Source organism: Cricetulus griseus, assembly GCF_003668045.3.
Source record: "Cricetulus griseus strain 17A/GY chromosome 1 unlocalized genomic scaffold, alternate assembly CriGri-PICRH-1.0 chr1_1, whole genome shotgun sequence".
Taxonomy (NCBI): Eukaryota; Metazoa; Chordata; class Mammalia; order Rodentia; family Cricetidae; genus Cricetulus; species Cricetulus griseus.
This window is the reverse complement of record NW_023276807.1, coordinates 7,571,574-7,595,890: the sequence shown is the minus strand read 5'-3', so window position 1 is coordinate 7,595,890 and position 24,317 is coordinate 7,571,574. Positions and strand designations below refer to the sequence as shown.

The 24,317-nt window shown below is 41.4% G+C and overlaps 1 protein-coding gene across 1 annotated transcript in view; it reads left to right on the top strand.

The window, feature by feature from the left end:
• Positions 1-24,317, top strand: part of Slc9a2 (solute carrier family 9 member A2) — a 78,186-nt gene that overhangs the window by 19,301 nt on the left and 34,568 nt on the right. The window contains exons 2-3 of the mRNA XM_027386747.2: positions 12,771-13,234; positions 20,325-20,575. Of these exons, the coding sequence (XP_027242548.1) occupies positions 12,771-13,234; positions 20,325-20,575 (715 nt within the window). The remainder of the gene's footprint in view (positions 1-12,770; positions 13,235-20,324; positions 20,576-24,317) is intronic.

Sequence of the window (24,317 nt, the reverse complement as noted above, 5' to 3'; positions counted from 1 at the left end):
TCATTTCACAGATGCTTAATTCATTGGGCCCAACTTCTTATGAACTAACATATGATGTGAAGAGTTGATCTAATTTTATTTTACAATTTCTTGGACTGTAAATCATAGTCTGAGATTGAAGGAAGGATTGAAAGCAGCCAATAATTATACAGGGGCATGAGTCAAACCCTCTTTCCAGCCCTGGCTCCATGATCAGATAAGGATTCAGCTGCCTTGCATGCAGCAGAGGTTGCCAAACTGTCTGTTCACCTCATAAGTCCCCTCCTCTCATGGAAGTGAACTTCGGCAGCTCTCTGTTGTACCCTGAACCTGCAGTGACCATTGATAGAGTCTGGACAAAGGTACCCTGAAGCTCTGAGCAGCCAAACCTTCACTTAAATGTTCAAGGAGGTCGAAGTCTATCTGATTAATCATGGGATATCAGAGTCTAAGGTTCATTCCCATTGCTGTGGCTGAAATGTAAGCAGAAAGAAAAATGGAAAGGTTTACCTGGCTCTGGTCTCTATCATAGCCGTAGTAGTTTCTGATGCTTGGTGTTCTCAAACATTAGTTTAGATGAAATTCATCCCTGGTGACACTTAATGGAAGTTTTTGTTCACTTCAGGATGGGAGGGGTGGGAAAAGGGGGCAGATGATCTGCAGAACCTGCTGAACCCTAATCTGGCTAACGAGTATCACTGCTTGGTTTTTGGTGGTTGACATGTTGCAGAAATTAACATGGGGTGTGTGACAGAGCAAGAGCCCAATCCTGATGATTTTTTTTGAGACAGACACATAGGAAATTTCAGTAAGAAATCTATCCATGTCCAAAGACGAGCTCAGTTTTGGAACTACTCCATAGACTAAGCAATGTGGGCTTGCAGGCCACCGTGACATGCCAGTTTATAACCTAGTCTGAGATTTGTCATGTAGATTGATATTTTGTTTCTGTTGCAGATGCTCAATTTATAATGAGCTAGGTCCCAATCAGCTAATGTTAAACTGAAAATATCATAAGTTGAATGATAAATCTGATCTATGGAACAGAAGAGCTTAAAAACATAGCAACTGTCTTGGCTCTTTCTCCTGCATGGGAGGCTGAGTATCAGTAGATCCTGAGAGAAAATTAGGCCATGCAGCTCAGAAAAGATCGCTATTCCAAGTCTGGTTTCCATTGAGTGTGCATGTGGTCTTTCACAGCCCCATGAAGTCAAAACCAACAAACAAAAATCCAAAACAAAGGGACTTCATCAGTTCTGTGACTTTGTACCTGGTTATACTTAAGGGTGTGTGGGATGTTCATGCACTCCAGGTGAGTGGGAATTTATTTGACAGCCAAATTAACACTGATGAAAATTAGTGCTTTTTCCAGCATGCAATTAAAAAGATAAATACATACAAAGGCTCTGGGTGCATGCTAAGCAAGAGCTCTAACATTGCACTATGTCCCGGCCCTCTGGCAGTAATTAGTTGCCTAAATGAAGACGTTCCTTACTCTCACTAAAATGAGGCAGTTTCCTTTAGCTAGGGATAAAGATCAATGAATATAACCACTTTTATATTCTAATTATTCTTGTGTTCCCTTTCATTGAGCACTCTGAGTAAACTGAAAGAAGAGGGGATAGAATAAACACACGTGCTGTGGGAGATGGAGACACCATGGCAGCATATTAGCACATACTCCAACATTTCAAATCCCGTTATTTCACATTTTGCTCTGAGCAGATTTTATACATTATGTTTTCCTTTGAATTGATGATAAGTCTCATGTGTTTCCCCCTTTTTAATAGCTCATGCACCACACATTTCAAACTGGACTCCCAACTGCTTTAAAGAGACCCAGTTCACACTCTGTGTCAACAGATCAGTCAATATTATATTTGGGGTTTTAGCACGTGGTGCCTAGGCCTACCAGCAAATATCTGTCTGAGCAGATCATTCCATTTCTGCCTGTTTGTTTAGCAGTATTTATGCAGCTCAGTCAATATTTTAGTTTGCTTTTACTTTATAACATTGGGGAGGAAGGATTAAAAATAAGAGCAATTATTTCATTTGTGAAGAATGTACCATATAAAATTTGCCACCTTAATTTTAGTGAAATAATTTGATGACAGGCTCTCTGTAGTCATAGTTCGTGTCTTGCACAGCACAGGGGATTTGTACCTTCCTTCCTTTTCTCGGTTAAAGACTGGGACTGGAGTATACCAGTTTAATTCATGTTCTCCAAATGGGCTTCACTGACTGGGGAGGACTCATTGCCATGCAGGAGTCCTCATTGCCATTGCCTCCTTTCCCATGCCCCAGAACTATTGTGAGGGCAGACTCTAGAAGGTCTAGTCAGACCTCCCGGAGTAAGACCACGGTTTCTTCTGTGCTGTTTGGCTGGAATTGAGCAGTTATTATTTGAAACTTCGCTTCCTTGCTAGGTGGATTCTTTCTAAGTCTCTTGTCCAGATAAAGCAGACCATTATTAGTTCTTTGTCTCTATCCGTGGGAATCTCCCGACTCTGGCTTCTTTAGTTCAAGTATGAAGATACTAGAAGGAAAAACAATACTCCACCCCCCCCAAAGAAAAAACCCACAAACAAACAAGAGGCTGGAGAGATGGCTCAGTGGTTAAGAGTGCTGGGTGCTCTACATAGAACCCAGTTTGGTTCACTGCATCCACATGACAGCTTGCCACTCTGAAACTCAGAATCCTGGCCATCCAAAGCCTGCATCTGGCCTCTGTGAGCACTGTGCACACTTGGTGCTCAGACATTCATGTGGGCAAGACAACCATACAAACAAAATAATTTTTAAAACTGCTCTGTTATTCTTCAGATCTGGGAATTGATACCACTATTCTTGTTTTCCATCGTCTCTGCTTGTTTGTTTCAAGTTTAGTGTCTGAACTTTTGGGTTGTGACAAATGAAAACAGAGACATGTACTCCAACTTATCAGGGATAGAAATGAATTTTCTTATCTTTTATTTTCTTCAGACTCTCACTAAGATAAATTTAAGCCTTAGCATTAGATGTGAACTGAAATAGCCAACGGCCAGGAAATGCTGCTGGGGTGCAGACAATCAAAGACTTAAACATGGTCTGCTTTGTCTGGGAACAAACTTGTAGAGTCTGTCTTGCAGTCAAATGCTCTACCACTAAGCTATACCCCCTTGGGAATCTATGGGGTCTCTTGTAGTGGATCAGTACTTATCCCTAGCATAGGAATGGACTTTGGGAGCCCAATCCACATAGAGGGATACTCCTTGAGCCTAGACACAAGGGGGTTGGCCTAGGCCTTATCCCAAAGAATAAGACAGACTTTGAAGATCCCCTATGGAAGGCCTCACCCTATGGGGAGCAGAAAGGGTATGGGATAGGTAGGGTATTAATTGGGAGGCAGAGGAGGAGGGGAGGGAGAGGGACCTGAGATTGACATGTAAAATAATTTTCTATCTAATGAAAAAAGAGTCCATCTTGCACATGTCTCATCAGCTAGTGTGAATCCTGTTCCATTAAACACCTATGTGCAAATGCTTCTTGCAAACATGGGGTTCTTCGGGGAATGCATAGGAGTGACTTAGCTGGATCACTTGCTGGGTTTGTTAAGTGATTTGAGGAAACCTCTTGCTGATTGTCATAGGGAGTGGGCAGTTCACAATTACCCAGCAGTTTACAAGGGTTCCCTTCAGACCTCATGCTCACAGGGCCAACATTTGTGTGTTGTTTGTTTTTAACAGAATGAGTGCCATTCTGACTGGTTTAAGATAGAATCCCAATGCAGTTTTCATTGGAATTACTTTGATCATTTGAGAACAGTCTGTTCCTTTCACTAGCCTTTTTTTTTTTTAAATCAATTGTGGTTCTGTTTGTTTGCTATTTAGTGTTTTGAGTTCTTTGTATACTGTAGCTCTGAATCCTATGCTACAGACTGTCTTTTCACTGGATTATTTGCTTGTGTGAAATTCTGTCTAGTGTTGGCTACTTCTTCAGCAACTAAAGTCCCATTCAGAAAGTGCATGCCCATACCCATGTGTTGAAGTGTTCCCCTCCCATCTCCTTAGCAGATGCAGAGTCTCAGGTTTCACTTTAAGGTCTTTGATCCATTTTATGTTCATGTTCATAAATGGTAAAAGATCAAGATCTACATTCATTATTCAATGAACAAATGTTCAGTTTTGCCCAGCACCATTTGTTCATGATGCTCTCTATTTTCATTTTATACTGTCAACATCTCTGTCAAAAATGAGGTAGCTGTGGTGCGTGTGTGTGTGTGTGTGTGTGTGTGTGTGTGTGTGTGTGTGTGTGTGTGTGTGTGTGTGTATTTACATCTGAGTCTTCTGTTTTATTCTATTGATCTACATGTGTCTTTTTATGCTACTATGAAGCCATAAACATCCCCTATCTTAATATTGTCTACCTTCTTCACTGGAGACAATCTTCTGCCCATAAAGTGATGATTACCTGAGGGTTTTATTGTTTGTTATTTTGAGATCAATGTCATGTATCCTAGGTTTGCCTTGAACCTATGACTGAGGTTGATATGGAGATCCTGATCCTCCTGCCTCCTCCTCCCAAGTGCTGTGATTACAGGTGTGTACCACTCCACTCCATCTAGAGTCTTTTTTTTTTTTTTACAGTTGAACTATAAAAGTAACTTCTGTTTGTATTTTAATTATGTCTTGTTATCTACATGATCCTGTAACAACAGTCTAATTATGCTGTCTGTCCTTATTGGTATCTGGCCTTTTTTTATGAGACATCTTATGCCTTTATTTACCATTATCTGGATTTATAGTTTCATTCTTATGATTCATTCAAGGTGCAATAAAATCAGATAGTAGTGAATATTGAAGTGATTCAGAACTAGTCTGACATCACAACTTCAGGAAGTCATGGCTCTTCTATAGTAGTCTATAGATATTGCCTACCATTTCTTTTGGTAAACATGTTATCAATATGTTAAGCAGAGTGATATTGTTCAAGAACCTTCTGATTGGTATTTGCTGCATCTCTTCCTGTTGTTCTCCATTTCAAAAATAACCCACTCAATATCAAGTTGGTTTAACTAAAACTGTGAATTCGTCTTTGACCAACACCCATATCAATACTCTCCAGGCCAGCATCATACTATGTTGGAGCAACAGTATCCAAACTCACTAATCTGACTCCCTCCCATACTCATGTCCCTCTTAATGAGGAGCACTTCCTAGTAGCTCAAATACTGATAGCAGCCAAAATTACCCTTTGCAATAATTAATCCAAGTATATGTGCCTCTGCTCAGGAGCTCATTACTCTCAGGATACATCTAAAATCTTCTTCTGGCCCCAGACTTGGCATGTCCTGGCATTTTCCTGTCTTTCTACTCTGTTCTTCGATCTCTGAGCTCCTGCCAGACTGGCCTGGTTGCCTAGAAGGCACCCAGCTCAAGGGCTCTGTCTTTGTGCTTTTCATTCATGATTAGGAAACTGCTTGTACCATAGATTGGCACCTACACTTCACTGAGAATTTTGTCTTGCCCTGACCACACAGATATGAAATATTCATCAGAAGAACTCCCTAATCCTTCTCTGCTTATCCCCTGTGTGCTCGTAATTACCTCTTTCTGTTTCTCCATTTAACTTCTGTTTCTTACCATTGGATGGCCACTATTTCCCTAGTGTCAGCTACAATAGCTAGTGTGTGAAGGGGTCTCAAGAACTATAGATGAGATGGAACAAAAGTAATTTAATGGGGTACTGAATTTCTACTTCCTCCAGATTTTCCCCATCACACACAATGTCATAATAAATGTCCTCAATGCAAAATTCCTTGACTTTTCAATCATAGGAGTATAGTATCTGAAGAGACACAGATCTTTATTTTCAGAGTGCTCTTTTTGTTGCTAAGTGACCATTCTGTCATTAAGATGCTGATCCCATCTTCTGTGGGATCATGCACAGGTCTGCATGGAGTCTGGGTTATGCTAAAACATTTTAGTCTTGTGTTTATAGATAACTTCTTTTTTTCTTTAAATGGAAGGTTAATCGTACCAATTTGTTTTACCTCTTGGGAAGTCTTGATTTTTTTACTTCTAAGTTGTAACCTCTAGTTTCTTGGAAGGAGCTTCTCTTTGCTTCTGCATGTATGAATACAAGGTGATGTCAAGATTCCTTTACTAGCTTCCACTTGTCACAGTACAGAGGTGGCTCAACAGTTGTTTCTCATGTTCTGTGCAGCATGGATCCTTGCCATTTGGTTGCTGTCCCACTCTCCTCCAATCCAGTCACAACACACATTCTTCTGGACCTAGTCTTTCCTTGAGCCTCCCTTTTTGCCTCATTACTATAGGAATGGAAAAAAATCCTAATTGGTCAATTTTAAGACCACCTCCACTCATGATGTTTTCTTGAGGGTATTCATCTGAGTTGCTCTCTCCCCCTGCTTCTCTAGTACTTGCTGTATCTCCTTTGTGGTGACATTTATCATGCTCTTTCTTCTTTCATATGAGATTAAGGCCACATCTTATCTGTTGGACAGAGATACATTCCCTGAATAAATGGTACATATGTGATCAGACTTGTGCAATCCTTAGCTACAGAAGGTGCTCAATAAATCTGTGATTAAGGGTTCAATTCTTGTCTTTGTCCCTTTCTAAAGTCCATCTGGAGGGAGAATTAATTAGCTTTCACTTTCCTCTATGAGATCCAGTCACCTGGAAAAATTAAACAGCACACTTTCAACAATGTTTGATGTTTCATTTATATTTTCAGATTTTGCAATCATTTTATTATGATGAGTGTTTTGTAAACCCATAGGTGGAGCACTCAATCAGAAGAAGCCTTTGTATATAGAGCTATATTATATTTGATGGGTTGATTGTTAAATTCATTTTCAGCCTTAGCTTACGACTAAACGTTACAACAAGTCTACACTCCTGGTGGTAAAAAGTTTTAATATGTTCAGTTAATTCTGCTTTATTCATTGAATTCTATGTATTTTGTACATTATTTATTTGTCTAATGCCTTAACTATTTGAGTTACCAGTTTACTTAATATAATTTACTTTCAGAAATACATTTTACTTAGTCTTTACTTGAATTATATTATGATAAGAATTTGTTGGAATATCTGATTTAAAAAGTCAAGCTACTATTTTGTTTGTTCTTTCTGGCTAATTGCTTATTGCAGTTCTGTTTCTGGAAGTATGTATTTAGTTGGCATATAGAGATACTTTAAAAATAAATGTATTTTAGGTGTAGATGGCCCTGTTTATTCCTCTCAATACCTAAAACAAACTTCCATAGTATTTATTCCATGTTCTTTTCTTTTTTTCTTGGTCAAGAAGGCATGATTTACTTAGAAATCACTTACTTTAAGGCTACACCACCCCAGTCGTAGTGCTGGACCAGGCATCCATGACCATTGCACAGAGCCTCCTTAGTGCCCACATGGAATTGTCCTGTGTTTATCCAGTGCTTGGCAAATATTTTTGATCCAATAGATGCTACTATATATTTTTCAATCCCCTTTAGAATGTAGAACAAAAATAAAATGAAATTAGAACATTTGCATCCATCCTTAGTCTTAGCTTATGCTAATGTGCTTTCCTGAGGGCTTGACTGCTCTCTTCTGTTAATCACCTAACCATTTTGAGCTGATCTCAACTCTGTGTGTGTGTGTGTGTGTGTGTGTGTGTGTGTGTGTGTCTATCCACCTACCTTGAGCTGGTTGCAACTGTGTGGTTGGCCTGGTTGGTTTTTATTTTCTGGTTTTTAGGTTATTTTCTATGATTTTCCCTGATTCAGACTTTTACATTGTTGCTATTTGATGATGGATCCTGCTATCTGGAAGCTTCCTGGTTTTTTATTTCATTTTGTTTCTGTCTCTACCCTCTTCCCAGAATTTGATAATGAGGCTATTGTTGCTACAGTGAGAAAATTAATCTCAGTGATTTTACTTTTATGCAGATGTTAAGTTTTTAAACTCAGATTTTTTCCACACTTGTGTGTAGAAAGAAATGAAATTCATGTTACTCCTGGGGAGGAGTATTTTACATTGTATTTTTATGTGAGTCTTCTGTTCGCCCACTGAGATTTGTTACAATAAAAATAAAACAATAAAAATTTAAGGCACTATCATTGCAGAGTTTTATATGCTGGTAATAAAAATTGAATGAAAAGAAGTACAATGCCCCTCAAACAATAAACAGAAGTTACCAGGAAATACGAATAGGCTGCACCTGGGTAGGTGAAGACATAGCAGCCTGGAGTCCAAATATGGCCCACGGTTTGCATTTGTATTGCCTGTGGGCTGAAAATGTTTTTCAAATTTTCAAAAGATTTAAGCCAAATCTAAATAAGAACATGGCAGCCTGTGGAAATGTGTGGAATTCTAGTTTCAATGTGCGTGAATCAAGTTTCATTGAACAGGGCCATGGGCATTCACTTTGCTCTTACCAACAATCAGTCGCTTCATTTGCGCTGTAGAGACAAACTAAAATATGGTCTGAAAGCTAAAAATATGTACTCTCTGGAACTGTGTTGAAAAGCTCGGCCACTCTCTGAACCCCAACAGCATTGTCTCTGTAGTAGCTCCTATCTGCCTCATATAAGTCATCAACAATTTCATTTGGTGTTTCTCTCCAGTGACTGAAAACGTTTCTTGATAATATTAAGTGGGCTGACCACTCAGGCATAGACACTCCTGTCTATTAAAGTTGATTTCATCTTCTCAAAATACTCGAGGAGAGAAACAACTGTGTATCCATTTGCCAATGGTGATTTTCTTTTTCTGCGAACAATGATATTTAAGAAGCTGATTAAAAGGAAACTATCCATGTTGTGGATTAGCTGACTTCAGGTGCTCACAAAAGCATAGGCATGGGAACACAAAGTCTTACCTGACACTCTTAGCTGAGTGTCACTCTGTGCTCTTCATGCCTCTGCTTATGTTCCCTGAAGGGCACTACCCTGAGGACTCCCGTGACAGGACTTACTTAATCCCTTCTTGATCACAGAACAACTGGACAGATTTAGTAGCTACTGTCTTACTTCAGGAGAGGGTCACTCGGGTCCATTTTGATAAGCATTCAGAAACACAGGAGAAAAGATTTTTTAAAATATAAATTCTCTGTCAACTCACGAGAATTCCTGTTTGATGTTCTTCATTCCTGAATTCATCCTTCAATTGATTTTCCTCCAGTATTCTTCCTCCCTCCTCTTTGGTCCTCTGTCCTCTTGCTGGTTCTGTTACTCCCTTCATTCACATTTATTTTGCTATGTTCTATTTGCTTCTCCATCACTGCTTCCTATTGGCTATTGGTTAGAACCTGGCACATTGCATGAACCTGGCAGACTTTGCCATCTGGCTTACATGGGTACGAACTCTGTCTCTTGGTCCCTTGCTTCAGTCCATATGTCCAGTTTCCCATCCTCCACTCGTGGGCCTTGGAAGGTGCTTTCTACAATTAGAGAGCCCCAGGTTCCCCAGTGTGAGTTAGTGAAGGAAAATGAAACACCAAGAACAGGAGTGGGTGTCTCTGAAAACAGGCCTCCTCCAGTTCCACTTTGCCTCTAGGGTTCATTATGTTTGTCTGCATATTATTACAATTGCTTTGTCTTGCTTTTTCCTATGAACCAGAGAAGGCAGCTAAATTCCGGGGCACTGGCTATGTTGCATGAACAGTGCTGTGTTGTGCAGTCAACAATGCAGTTATCATTGAAGATGTTTACCTGGGAGGTATATATTTCACTGTCTCAAATGAGTAAGAGGAGTCTGTCTAGCCATGCAACCATCAACACATGCTGAGAGTGGGAGAGCTGCATTCCAGGCTGGGACAGTAGTCCAATGTGGCAACTTTGGAGGCCCGTGGCAAGGAACCTTCAGCTTAAGACTGAGTTCCAGAAGGGAATGGATTGGGTTTGGATCCTGGGTAGCCCAGGAGGCTATTATTGGCATGTTCTTATCATACAGGAAATGCTGGCTGTGAAAGGAGGCAGCAAGCAGGGAGATACAAAGATGGAGATTTTGGAGAACTTTTTATTCTGTTTGACAATGAGGTCAGTGGGCCAGCCAGAGGTCATGGGCAGAGGACAGCTGTACCCATTGGCTACATTAATTCCACTTATTACTGCAGCCTGCTGAGTCATCGTAATAAAACAACCAACAATAGATGTCTTGAATACCCCACATACAGATGTTCACTTTATTGTGTAGAAATTAGTATTTTATATTCCTCCGAATACTATTGCTTCAGCTCATGGAGTATTTCATGCTGTGGTTTTAGCCTTGTTTTTAATAGTTTCACTTACTAAAACAACTGTGACTATGAGTCTCTGGGAATGTATTCTGTCACTTCCATACTCTCCCTTGTCCTATAGTTTTGACAATTTTCTGTCTTAGACTATTCCTGCTATTTCAATAATACCATAGTCTGGTAGAGTGGTCAATTTGAAAGAGAAGACATCACTTTTCTCATGCTCTTTGAACACTGGGAGTCTAAGAGCAAGGTGCCAACTCTTGGTCTCTAGTGACAGTCTCTCTGCTGCACTCTCACATGGCAGAAGGCAGAAGGGCAAGGGAGGAAGGATGGAGTCTACTGGACATTATGGGAGACCTCTTCCTAGAACAAGTTCATTCACAGAGAGAGTAGATCTCAGAACTGGTGAGTTTCACAGGGCAGGAAACAGGAGCAGGAGAAAATTCCTGTCTGGAGTACTGAGGGAGAAGGAACCTGACATCCTGGGCCACAGGTTGAGTTTTGAGGGTCTCAAAGACCGAGCAGTGTTCCTATTTGGACAAGTCTCACTATCAAGGGCACTGTATCCTATAGATGCAGGTAGGCATCTGATTGACTGTGTGTGTGAAAAGAAATGAGGTAGAAGAACAGGGACAAAGGAGTTACTGAGCCTAGGGAAGGGGTGCCAAAGGGCAGTGTCTCCATCCTGTTTGCCAGTGCAGGGGCAGAGCAGCATACATTTGGTCATCAGAAGGGTAACACAGAACACCTTGCACCCGGGAATCTGAACTCATTTTCTGTTACTATGGTGACTTTCTGGTCATCTTTGCACCAGTATTGCCATCATCATAATCCCCTGAAGTTTCCTGTTGCTTCAGTGCTGGCTTCAATAGACCATCATTGCTGAGGCAGTCCAGTATATCCTGTTCCTGGTTTAAATTTCACTGCCGTAATCGCCTCTCCAAGTCCCCGCCTCTTCACTCTGTTGTACTGAAATTGGGAGGAGATTCAAGCCACAGCCTTTTCAAATTCTGCTTCCATTCAAAAGTATATGAGGGTCTCAGGATGATGTACTGTTATAGGCTCTCCTTTTTTAACTACCACAGCCTCTGCTCAGGTACTCTCTATGTTAAAAGCACACTGGGCTCTGGCACAGAGGAGGAGATCACTATTCCCTTCCCATCCTTCCTTTCTTGGCAGGCTTCTATGCCTGTCTAGTTTAGTCTTTGATATCTGCACAGTACTGGCTCCTTCTTGGTATTTTTCTTAGCAGAATCTTCCTCCTCTGTAGTTACCTGGCTCTTGTTTGGGACTTTAGCCTACCTCTTATTGGACTGGAGTAATTCATGCATACACCTGTTTCCCCACTTGTTTGGGGGTTTTTCCAGATGGGGGAATTCATGGTGTGTATACCCCCTTCATCAGTTTATTTAACACATCCCAATGAGTTGCATCAGTTGTCTCTTAAGGATTAAGCATACCTGGGATTAAAATGAAAGGATTTAAGGTAAAGAAATTTCTAATTTTTTAATCAACAGCAGAGAAAGCAGTAGTAATCTCAAAGATGATTTGTGACCCAACCACTTTGGTGTTACCCTGGGTGGCTTTGAGCCTTGGTTGTCACTTCAGCTTTCAAAAGCATAAAAATAACTCCCTTGCCTTCCTGCTAGAGTTTTGGTCAGATGAAGTGAATTGTTACAGCTGAAGATGTTCTGAACAGAATCAAATTGTATTCAGTATAAAATTGTATTCTTTGGGGCTGGAGGCAGGGCATAGCTTCTTCATTAAGAAAGTGCTTTCTGTAAAAACATAAGGACTGATTATCAGAACCCAGGAAAATCTCTGGGTGTGTTGGCATGTGTTTGTAGTATCAGAGCTTGGGCAGTTTACAAATGTCTAGGATGCACTGGCCAGATTAAGTCATTGCTAGCTAAAGACCCAGTCTCAACTCAAAACTAAAATAACAACAATAGCAACAACAAAAACAAAGCAAGTGTAGACAGCTCACTCCTGAGGAGCAACACTGGAGGTAGCCTCTGGCCTGCAGAGGAGCCTCAGGGGAGGGAAAGGAAGGAAGGAAAACAAATAGCTACCTCCTTCTCCATGGAGGATCCTGGTGTGCTTCTACTATAGAGAACACCTGAACAGAAGTCTGTGCTAGAGAAAAGGGAGGGGAATGCTGATTGCACAAGCCTAAGAAGAAATGTGTACCGGTATTCCCACTACTAGGTGTGCTGGCACACACAGGACCATGTCTTACCACATACATACAAGTTGCATTGTTTTATTCCAGTTCCATACTCCCAGGATTTAAGGAAAGTGTAATAAAGGTATAGAACCCCCACATTGTGCCATGTAAACAATGGGTAACTTAGAATTGGATTCCTGGCTTAAAATTCAATTAATACCTCAATAGTATTTCCTGCACGTATGTAAATGTAACCTGTTCAAAGTGGGCCATTTTCCAAGCTAGAAGCCAATTCCAGCGATCTGGGAGATTTTGAAGTTAGGCCCACCGTTTCTATGGGGACTTGGAGACTTCTCCCAACTCCTGAATAACCCAGACTCTGCCCTTCTCCTTCCCAGGTTTCCACCTCTATCACAAGTTGCCCACCATCGTGCCTGAGAGCTGCCTTCTCATAATGGTTGGACTTCTGCTAGGTGGGATTATCTTTGGTGTTGACGAAAAGTCTCCCCCAGCCATGAAGACAGATGTGTTTTTCCTGTATCTCCTCCCACCCATCGTTCTGGATGCTGGCTACTTCATGCCCACTCGCCCCTTCTTTGAGAACTTTGGCACCATTTTCTGGTATGCTGTGGTAGGCACACTGTGGAATTCCATTGGCATTGGGGTGTCTTTGTTTGGCATCTGCCAGATTGAGGCATTTGGCCTCAGTGACATCACGCTGCTCCAGAACCTGCTTTTTGGCAGCTTGATCTCAGCTGTGGACCCCGTGGCCGTGCTTGCTGTCTTTGAGAACATTCACGTCAATGAGCAGCTGTATATCCTGGTCTTTGGCGAGTCTCTGCTCAACGATGCTGTCACTGTGGTGAGTAGTAAACAAGTGCCTGGAACATCACTGAGTATGTGGGAACCACATCACTTGCATCTTAAAACCACATCACTTGGTTGTAGAGTGAATAACCAAGCAAGTTCTCTTGCTGTACATTGACAAGGTGATGTAACATCTAATGTGGGGAAGCATTTCCCCACATCAGCTAACTTCCCTCTATGTCAAATCATTTCTGATATTGTCTATCTAGAGATAGTGTCAGGCATACAGGCTAAGGCCTCTGTCCCCCAGACTGTCTCTTGCCCATCTTCAGATGGTAACTGCAAACCTCAGTTCCCTTGACTTGTGATATTGCCTAATGTACAATAAGAGTCTTCACAACACCTTCTTGCTGGAGTAGCTCGCAAAGCTCATGTATACTGGTCTGTTATATCGATACTGCAAAAGATACAGATGGAGGGTGTATCAGGCAAAAAGGCATGAAGCTTCATATCAAACTCCCACATGTTCAGCTATCCAGAAACCCTCTGAATATGTCCCTTTGTATTCTTTTAACACAGGCATGATTGATTTCATCATTGGCCATAGGTTATTAATTTTACCTTCCACCCTTATCATCATGTTCCAACCATGAGGTTGGAAGATGAGAAGGAAAGTCTCAAGTGTTGAACTTTGCCTTGTTCTTTCCAGTGAGCAGACCTCATCTTGCTGAATCTGCCAGCCACCAAACCAGTCATTAGCTTGCAAAGACACTTGTCACAGAAGAGAGTCTAAGGAGTTTAGCAATTTTGTGTCTGGGGAGGGTAGGGGAAATTGAGTACATATTTCATAATATCAGAGTCCTTCATTTTGATTGATGAGCATATGTTGTGACCTTTAAATTCTTAATACACATTTTAATTAATTACGTATATCTTATTTATTATGGTATAATTAGCTTCTTTATTTCGTTTTGCACTGGGCCCCACAGAGTGTACAGCTGGCACCCTCATAAAATACAAAGCACAAATACAAGGTTAAGGAGCATAAACATGATTGTAGGCTTTGTATCTCTGATGGTTTACCTCTGTGAAGTTTTTTTAAAACATAATGGTCTTTGATAATAATTCAGGGGATCTAAGATCCCTGTGAAAAGTGATGACACTAGTATATATAATGCATATATATATATATATATATATATATATATATATTAATATACAACACTTGTCAAGTGATACTAACTAGGGAAAATTCTCTCTTGGGGAAGTGATGCCATTAGCGTATATAATATGTATAATACATATATAATATTTGCTCACATACAACACTTGTGAAGTGATGTCGACTAGGGAACGTTCTCTCTGGGAGCAGTGTGACTGCTGTTGATGGCTGTAGAGAAATCTTTTCTCACACAGACACTTTCTGCTTCTACTAAACCAGAACACCCCTGGCCCTCATCATCTTCCCATGGGCAGATTTTTATTTTTACAAAGCATTAATTATTTTCATTCTCTCTTAAATGCCACACATAGAATCAAAAGCAGCTGTGATCTTAACGTTAGCAGAATTTACTTCCACCTTGCCTTCTGAACTCAGGCAAGGGGTGGTGGGGTAGACAAGGAAGAGCCTCCCCTGATCCAGGGACCTTTACAGAGCTCACTCTTTGGTAGTTACAGTCCAATGATCCTGGCTTGGTAAACCAGTTGGCCCTAGTGAGGCTTAAGGGTGATAGGAATGGCAGCCATAAACTCTTAATGAATGCTTCTCCCACGATCAGCTCCTTAGCCAACCTATGAAAAAGGTATTACCTCTTTGTAGACGAAACTGATGTGGACAGATTAAGGCGTGCTCACCTAACTTTCAGCACTATCCCTATTAGCTTTTACCCTTCAAATGTTATTCATGACTCATTTGACAGTGTGCATGGAAAGAAGCCTGATTCTCTGTTATACTTTACTGCAAAACCGGATCCTTGAACTAAATAAAATATTCTTTTTGCCTGGAAGGATGTCCATTAACTCCAGCTGGACATTATTATGGAGAAAACAATTTGATAGCTTCTAAGATATTTTTAAGACAACAAATTAACTTACTCAACAACAAAACTTAATTCACATATTCTATTATTTATTAACAGTGATTTGTCATTAACTTTCAATATTAAATTTTAACTAGGAAACTGCATAACAGTAAAGACATTTGATGACTTACTCTAATTTCCTCAGGCATCAGGTATTCCATTGGGACTTATATTTATATGTTAATTTTACCCTTGCTGGAGAAGACTGCTAGCCTGTGATTGTGGAATTGTTGGAGAGAAACTGTAAGGAATAAGAACACCTTGCTGGATTCCTTATAAGGGATCTCAGCAAAGTTAGGTTGGTTTCAGAACCACATGCAGTTTCTATGGCCTTCCTATCACTCAGAAGATGCCTCATCCAGTTAGGTTTCAGGAAGGGATCTGGCTAACTCACTATTCCAAGTGTACAATTGCAGTGGGGGATACAGAGACACATCCTACTCTTGCTCCCAAGGATGCACAGCCGTGAGCTGTGCTGTGGAGGGAGATAGATGACTGCCCCTGGGAAGGCAAGGTAGGGACAGAGGAAGCCCCTGGATAAAGCTCCTGTCCATAGCCAGACCCGGTAAGTCAGGACAGCCTAATGGTTTCCTGTGGAAGACCATGCCTTGGCTTGAAAGCTCCCTCAAAACATACTCTCATGGAATATTAGAATTGTCCCTCCCAGGCTTGCTCACCTGTGGCAAATAATACAATCCCTAATGTTTTTCTCACTGACTAAATATTGTGCTGAACCAGATCCATATTAGGAACAACTAGAGTAATAGTGTAAACCGTTGTCTTCTAGCCAGATTCCTTCCAAGGACAGAGTTGGGGCATTTTACCTAAGATCCAGAGTCTTAACACTGGGAGAGGTTTCAGTAATTTGTGGGATATGAAAAGTGTGAACACATGGATCATGACGTTTATAGCCACACATACAGCGTCACCGGGAGTTGAAGATTGAGGGATGCCAGTAAATCAGAGCAAGGCTGTGTTACATCAGTTCACCAGAAGCAGAAAGGTTGAGTCAGGTGTAGATTAGAAGAAAGGATATGCGATAGGTAGGGTTTTAGTTGGGGGGGGGTGGTAGGGGAGGAGGGGAGGGAGAAGGGAACTGGGATTGTCATGTAATTCAATCTTGTTTGTAACTCAAGGAAAAAAGAAAGAAAAAAAGAGAAAGGTCAAGGGGAAGAAATCCTAGCACAAAACTCTTCCAAAGCACGAGCGAGATCTAATTTAGTAGTGACAGACCAAATTCACCATGCTATCATCAAAGGGTAAGGTAAATCAGAGTCAAGTAGAGAAATGGCACACCATTGAAAAGCTAAAACTGATTTTTAGTATTTTCATAGAAACCGTTTTGATATTTTTATGAAAATATTTCAAGTCCAAAGACTGTCCAGGATCCTAGATATCAGAGATATCAGAGACATCCTGCTTTTCCATAGTGGTCTGTAACAAACTGACTTATACTCACATGGTCTAATATCATGCCTAGAACATAGTGCAGCCACTGAGTGTCCTTACAATGTTTCCAGGAAGACCGAAGGAACCTCCTGGAATGTTTCCCAGTTAGCTACCTGTAGATAGGGTTGGTCAAGGACAGTTGTCTTGGAAGACAGAAGTTAGTCATGTATCTTGGTGGTAAGTTATCGTGGGCTATGGGGTGGAATTCCACTGAAGGAAAGAAAGCATGGAACATTGTGTGCCCAATTTGAACTTGCAAATCACAGAATTATCTGAAATTCATGATATAAAATAATTGTTTCGAGTTTTATAGCAGGGTGAGCTGCATGCTATTTTTCTGGAATAAAAAACTGTATTTGTTTAATTCATTTTATACATTTTAACTTAATCACTGCGCATTTTAAATCCAAATTGAATTCCTTTAATTCATAATCTGCACAATGCATATTTAAATATTCATAACAAATGGACCTTAGATTATATGACAAGCCTGAGAGCACTCAGCCATCACACTGGCCTATTATTAATTTATTAGAGAGGTGCCACTGGTGTTTTAATTTCTTAAAAATACATGTCAACTTTCTGGCCAACACCTGAGATATGTCTGTCTGTCTGTCTGTCTGTCTGTCTGTCTGTCTCTCTCTCTCTCTCTCTGTCTCTGTTTCTCTCTCTGTCTCACACACATCATTATTTACAAGTACACAATATACACATATGTAAATTAAAACTCTTTTTGGTGTAGACTACCTCATATAAAATTAAAGAATTTAACTTAAATGAACTATCTATGTGGTTATAGCTAGTTGCATGAGATTAAGCATAAAGCAAGTTGGAGCTTATGGAGACTTTCAGATACTGCTTAGACCTTGTCATTCCATCCAGCATGGCACTGGCATCTTTGGCAGTGAACTGGTCAAACTGGACCTTCTGTCCATTGCCCAAATGTAGTACACCTTTGATTCAGCTTCTCTCTTTCAATATTTAGAGCAATATTTGAAGCAGGACACCCTTTGATATATTGGATGTGTTGAGTGAGTGGCTGGGAAAACAGTTTTGAAAGGGTCTCATGACTGTGTAGCTCTGTTAATAACAATTTTCATGTGCAAGCTCCCCATGTGGTCCTGTCAGTGTGATGCATGGAGGGAGAGTGGAGGAGGAGCAGACTCTTCCTGGCTTCCTCTGGGAAGAACTTTTCTTGCCTTGTTGGGGGGAACATCATATTCACGGGGAAGGCAGCAAGCACAAAATGGCAAAGGGCTATGCGGTTTGGGGGTCGGTCTGTGTATTGCAGGTCAGAGGAAAGGACAATACCCAAAGGCTGTAGGAATCCATGAGGGCTTCTGGGAAGAACCGCAGCTTGAGTAATGATACCTTGGAAGACAGTTCCCAGGGTTAGAGCTTGTCTTCATCAAGGAAAATGCCATGAAAGGAAAGCATAGGCAGGAATGGGGACATATGGCATGTTTTATAGAATGGTGGGGAAATTCTGCTCCTGACTTTTAAGGGTATTGTGGAAAACAGTAAATCAGGATAGGGAGGGAGGGAAGGAGAGAGGAAGGGGGAGAGGAGGAAAGAAAGGAAGAATGAGAGGGAGAGCAAGATCCATGTATATTGAGACTATCAGGCCCTCCCAAAGTCAGGCAATCAAAGACTTTGACTCTTGGGAATGGAAATGGAAAATCACAATAGGTAGGGTAGACAGAGAGATATGGGCTCACTGGTGCAGGCTGGGGGCAGACACAGCAGATCTGGTAGAGTACAGGCCAGAACTACAGTGTCTGAGTGGAGCTAGAGGGAGGTAATTTGTGCAAAAAAAAAAAAAAAAAAAAAAAAAAAAAAAAAAAAAAAAAAAAAAAAAACTGAACTGGCCTCCCATTGAACACTCAATGAGAAATGCCCTGGAAGAAAAAGAGCATTGAGAAAAGCTGCTTCTGAGACAACGGTGGCTGTCACCTTTGTCTTTGTCAATTTGGAGGCAGGAGATTAGTATGTTACCTCTTAAACCCTGTCAGGCAGGGGCGTGACACAGAGCTGCCACCGTAACTGGATCCTGTAGCAAACTTAGGACTGAAAGCAGGAATTGGTGCCTCCACTGGGCAGCACATTGGTGCTGGTAATTCAGAAGGAAGGAGGAAAATAGTTCTGCCATGCCCGTGAGAAGTAGACTCTGTAAAGAAGGTGGAGGCAGTGGTGGGGCATTCACTGGGACATGGGTTGCTTATCAGGAGGTAGCTGCCTCATGTGCCCATGCTGAACATTGAACATCTTATGCAGGTCAGAAAACCTGCCTTCTAACATCACCTCTGACATTTCTTGTCACTTGATTTTAGAAAATTTTGACTTTCTTAGAAGTCAAATGAAAGTACATATCAGCCCTTGTGTCCAACGTCCTCACAAGTTGGCTTTCAAAAATTCTGAATGCCCCTTAATGGTAAATTCCAGAGTGGAAACAATTCAGGAAACGTGTTTGAGCTGACCTTGACTCTCCATCTGTGGGGGAAAGTGATGAACCTTCAAAGTCAGTCCTTCCCTTCCCATGTGGTGCTGAGGCTTCCACACATGGGTAGAAACATACTGCCCATGAACATGAAGTGAGTAGAATTCTTGAAATCTCAATTAAATCAAGACTGCAAAAAAACCAAACAGGAGTGGATCCATTGTGTTACAAGCATAAAGTGTGTGTGAAGGTATAACACATAGACACCAGACAGGTTCACATTCCAAGTATATATGGCATCTTCACTTTTACAAACATCCTTGGTACTTTCCATTATCCCGGGCACACTGCATATGTAGCTAGAACAAGGGGATGGGGTGTGAGTGAAGATGAGTTTTCTGGAAGGAGGAATCCTTCCATGGGGTACCGGCACTAAAGGTGTGCCTGCTCCATATTATGACTCTCTGGTAGGACCCTGCAAGGTAAATGTATTTTCACAATAGAATGATAAGTTTCTCTATGGCACATGGCTTCTGAGCAACAGCAATATGAGCAGGGTATGGCAAGCAAGCGAATATTTTAAAATATCCTTCCAGGTGGTAGCTGGAAAAAAATAATGTTTCAGGAATAATTTGGTGATAGCTTTGCAATGTTCTCCTTTTTCCTTTTTATAGTAGTTTATCTGACAAGAGACCAAGACACTTTTTGCCAAAGATTCTGTTTATTTAAAGCCACAGTGTTATTATACATGACAAATAACTGCACAGTAATTTCCTCTGACACAGAACAAATCTCCTTCTTAGAAGATTTTGTCTGTGCCCTGGGTGGTCACAGGGAAAACTAGGAGGAATATTTTGATTCCTTCTCGTGTGTATGCATGTGCACATGTATGTACATGTGTGTGGGTTTGTATGTGGAAGACCAAGATGAACACTGGGAGTCTTCATCCATCACTCTCTACCTTATTTACAGAGGCAGGATCTCAAAGCTGAACCCAGTTTGATGGCCAGCTGGTTTCTGAGATCACCCCCCACCCAACCCGTCTCTGTTCCCTGAGGTTACATGCAGGCCTCAGGGCCAACTCTGAATTTGCAAGGGTGCTGGGAATTCTAACATCAAATGCTCACACTTGTCTCCGGCTCCGGAGGAACTGACAGTGTGCTTTGCCATTCCCCCAGGTCCTGTACAACCTGTTCAAGTCATTCTGCCAGATGAAGACCATCCACACCGTCGATGTGTTTGCGGGCATCGCGAACTTCTTCGTCGTGGGAATTGGCGGGGTGCTCATCGGCATCCTCCTGGGATTCATAGCGGCCTTCACCACCCGTTTCACACACAACATCCGAGTCATTGAGCCGCTTTTTGTCTTCCTCTACAGCTATTTGTCCTACATCACAGCCGAGATGTTCCATCTCTCAGGCATCATGGCGTAAGTGTCTCACTGCTATCGGTTCTTGATTGATGCGTTTTGTTGAACTTGAACATTCAGAGATGGCAAAGTTGACCGAGTTATGAAAAAGACTAGATTTTCTCATCCTGAGAGCAGCTAGATTTTTTTAAACCTTTTGTTACACTGAAATGAAAGTATATATTATCCAAATTTAATGCTAATGCAATCTGGAGGTGGCCTGAAAAGGGTGCTAAAATGAACTCTTGAGTTTCCTATGAAATACAACAATGAACTTGATTGTTGCCCTGGATCAGATATCAGCATTTTATGAGTCTGATCCCCATTTAGTGGGCTCTGTGTGGGAGGCTGCAAAATATTCCAACAAGGTAGTATCACGTTAACTGCCCATGGAGTTCTCGAGCTGTTGCTTTGTGTCCATTTGAACACATTTACTCACAGTAGGTTTGTTGGCAATAGTTTGAACTCATTTGATATAGTAATGCAATATGGAGCCAGAAATAGATTGATAAAGAGTAGTATATGAAGAAATAGTACTCACACAGACCGCTTAGCCAGGCGGCAGGCAGGGAGCAAGGGAAAAAGGGGCCCACATGAGTACCCAGCAACCCTTTAAACCTTTCCCACATCACTCTGACCACGCCCACCTGTGTCCAGCCCCCAAGTGGGCGTGGTTAGTGTTACCTGTGACGATGCCCAAGGTGGTGTGGTTAGCAGTACCTCTAACCATGCTTTCTCCCTACAAGTATGTCCTGGGTAAGATCCTGTAATTTTATATTGAATACTTTAATAAGGAACTTAAAATTGTTGATACCGAGTTTAAATTATTCTGAAATAAATAATAATAATGTATTTATTAAAGATACAGTTGCTATATTATTCACTAACTCAGAGGAAGGTTTTTCTAAAAGCTTGAAAGTGTGAGCTGCAGATTGCTAATGTTCAGGTCACTCTGGCCTTCAGGATGTTATGCTGAAGAAAGGTAGTCAAGGGAGTTTTCCTCCAAACAAGTGCATTATATTATGGTTGAATTCCCTCTAGGGCCAATGGAGAAACATCTTGGGAATAAATAGTGGAACACCTACCTTGGTTTTGCCTTGACATTCAGTTGCACCCTGTAAGCTATAGCCTGTGTAGGTTGTGGGGAATGTATTTAGAGTTTGCTCTGTAATGTAGGCCTCATTCATGGTGTAATTTTCTCCCCTGACCTGATGTAGGTGGGACTTTGATTAAAGAGTGTTTGGGTTCACGCCTCTTGGCAGCAATCTCATTTCAGAAGCAGATGGAGTCTGTGGTATGAGGAGGCAAAGGGAAGTCGAACTCACTGTCATAAAAAGCCACGAGTTAAAGGTTGGGAGGTTTTCCGTTTCAAAGAGAGCCTAAATAAAGCAACATATTAATCCAGTTTGACCCAGTAATGAAGCATTCCTGGTTGCTATTCATATCACTGTGTGACTTCCAATGTCCCCACTGTTCTTTGAACAGTATCATTGAAAACGTGTGATCGGCTAGTTACAAGGTCCCTAACAGTCTATGGGCTGAACCTGATGCCTAATTTCTCAGCAGGCTTGTTCTAGACACAGGTTCATAGGAACCCTGGATTTCACAGTCTGATGGACTGTGTGAATGTCTAGAACACTCAAAGTAGCCATCGGCAATTAGCCATTTCGTACAATGTTCAAGAGTGGAGATGGGGATCCCTGAAGACCCTGAGTGGTTGGAAAGTTGCATGAGGGTAGAAGTGGGTATGGAAGCAGTGGCAAAGATGCTTGGAGTATGTGGGGCCTAATCCTCCCCACCTTCCCCCAAACTGGTGACTAACTATCCAAATGCCCCAAGCTTATAGAGGACATCTCATTCAAACTACCACATCTACATTGTACCAAAGTAATAAAAGTACCAATAAGTACCAAAATTAATAAGAGATTCTAAGAGACCAAATTCCCTTGCACAGCCATTATCCTCTGATAGTTGATTAAAGGGCATATTCATATCAATGTACCAGTTTTCTCAGAAGTGGGGCTCTATGTTCTAATGTGGGGTGATCAGCATACTGCTCAAATCCCGAGTGGGTGTGATGCTTCTGTAGAGTACACTCATGGGCACATTTGCACGCACTCTCCTTGGAGCTCATTGTACAAACTCCCAGCTGTAGTTACTACATTCACCTTTCGACACTGGTCAGGGCAAGCAGCATACCCATGTCCTGAGAAGTATGTATCCACACTCTTCTTATGGAACTAACAAATTCTTCTGGACTTAAATTGCACTGAGCTTAGAAATGATTCTTGTCATTCCTGCTACGTAGCCTCTTATCATGAAAAGATCAATGTTAAGTTTAACGGAAGTAAAGACTCCAGGTATGCTGAATGTGCTGAGTTCTCTCTATCGTTTGCTGAGAGTGAAGGGTGTCAAATAGGCAGGAGCGCAGTCGGGTGATCTCAGAGTGTACTTTCCTCTCCAAGGATCTGTGTAATAGTTATGAAACTGTCCACCCCACCTTCCATCCTCCCTGGCTCACTCCCTCATCCTCTCCCATCCTTCTCCCTCCTCATATTGCCCTTGTGGCCTCTGACTTATGGTTCAGGAGCTTTGCCTTTAGCTGAACTCTGACAGCCTGCCCTGAACTGAGGTCACAGAATGATCAGGTAGTTAACATGAGAGTCTGACTGTAAGAAATTTCCTTCTGCAGAACAAAAGACGTGGCTTTAGGCTGAATATAAAACCAGATTTTTCAGGGTGGACAGTTTAATTTTGTCTTGATTTTAGTGAGATACTACAAACAAGTGCTCTCAGGGTATTCAGGAAGCTTGTTGTTTCTGCTGGTTGTTGTCATGAGACCATAGTTTGACAGGCCACTCACTCATGACTACGCTAATTATGCAAAACAAAACAAAACAAAACCAAGTCTGTAGACTAGGCTGGCACTTTTTGTGTGAAATGAAGTTATATTGTCACATAGCTTTCAATATTAAAAATACGTTGTTGCTTTTTCTTAGAGATAAAACAATATTTAAAACATTATTTTCAGCTGTTTAGGGACATGGGGCACACATGTCTCTTACCTCAGCATTTGGAGCGTGAGGCAGAAGGACCACCATGAGCTGGAGGCCAGCCTGGACTACAGAGTTCTCACATTCAGTGTCAAAGGTCAAAACCAGAGAGGCCATTCTTCTCATCCACACTTACTTTCTAGATGGGTTGGAAAACAGTGGGGCCATCACTGGAGATAATCAAGGCTGGATTTCAAAGCTGGAGGCCAGTCATCCTTCCCTCCAACCACACTTCTGGTTCTGCAGGAGGTTGTACTGGTGGGATGAGGCTTCACCATCCAAACACAAGTAGCATGAAGCCAATAAATGCCTTGCTTGGCTGACTTATGAGAATCAGTACATTGCCGAGCATGGCGACCTTTGCTACAACAGCAGAACACTGAGTCGGTTTTCCTGGCAGGGCCTGGTGGCACTGATCCTTCAGTGTTGACACTAGGGCAGGTTTAGGGTGTGATTGAGAATTCCACAGAGAAGAAAATGTAGGGATGTTTGCATGCTAAGTTAAAATGACAAAGTTCAGCAAACTGTCTTAATTCAAGAGTTGATTCTGCTTCATCTCCTTGAAGAACAGTGACATCTGTGTATCTAGATAGTGCTGTCATCACTAATTTTGGATGGTTCTTGACTGTTCTTTGAATCCCTGTAAAGAAAATATGTGTGATGTCACTGTTGACTTATATTTCAAGAATACTGAATTAAAGACAATAACC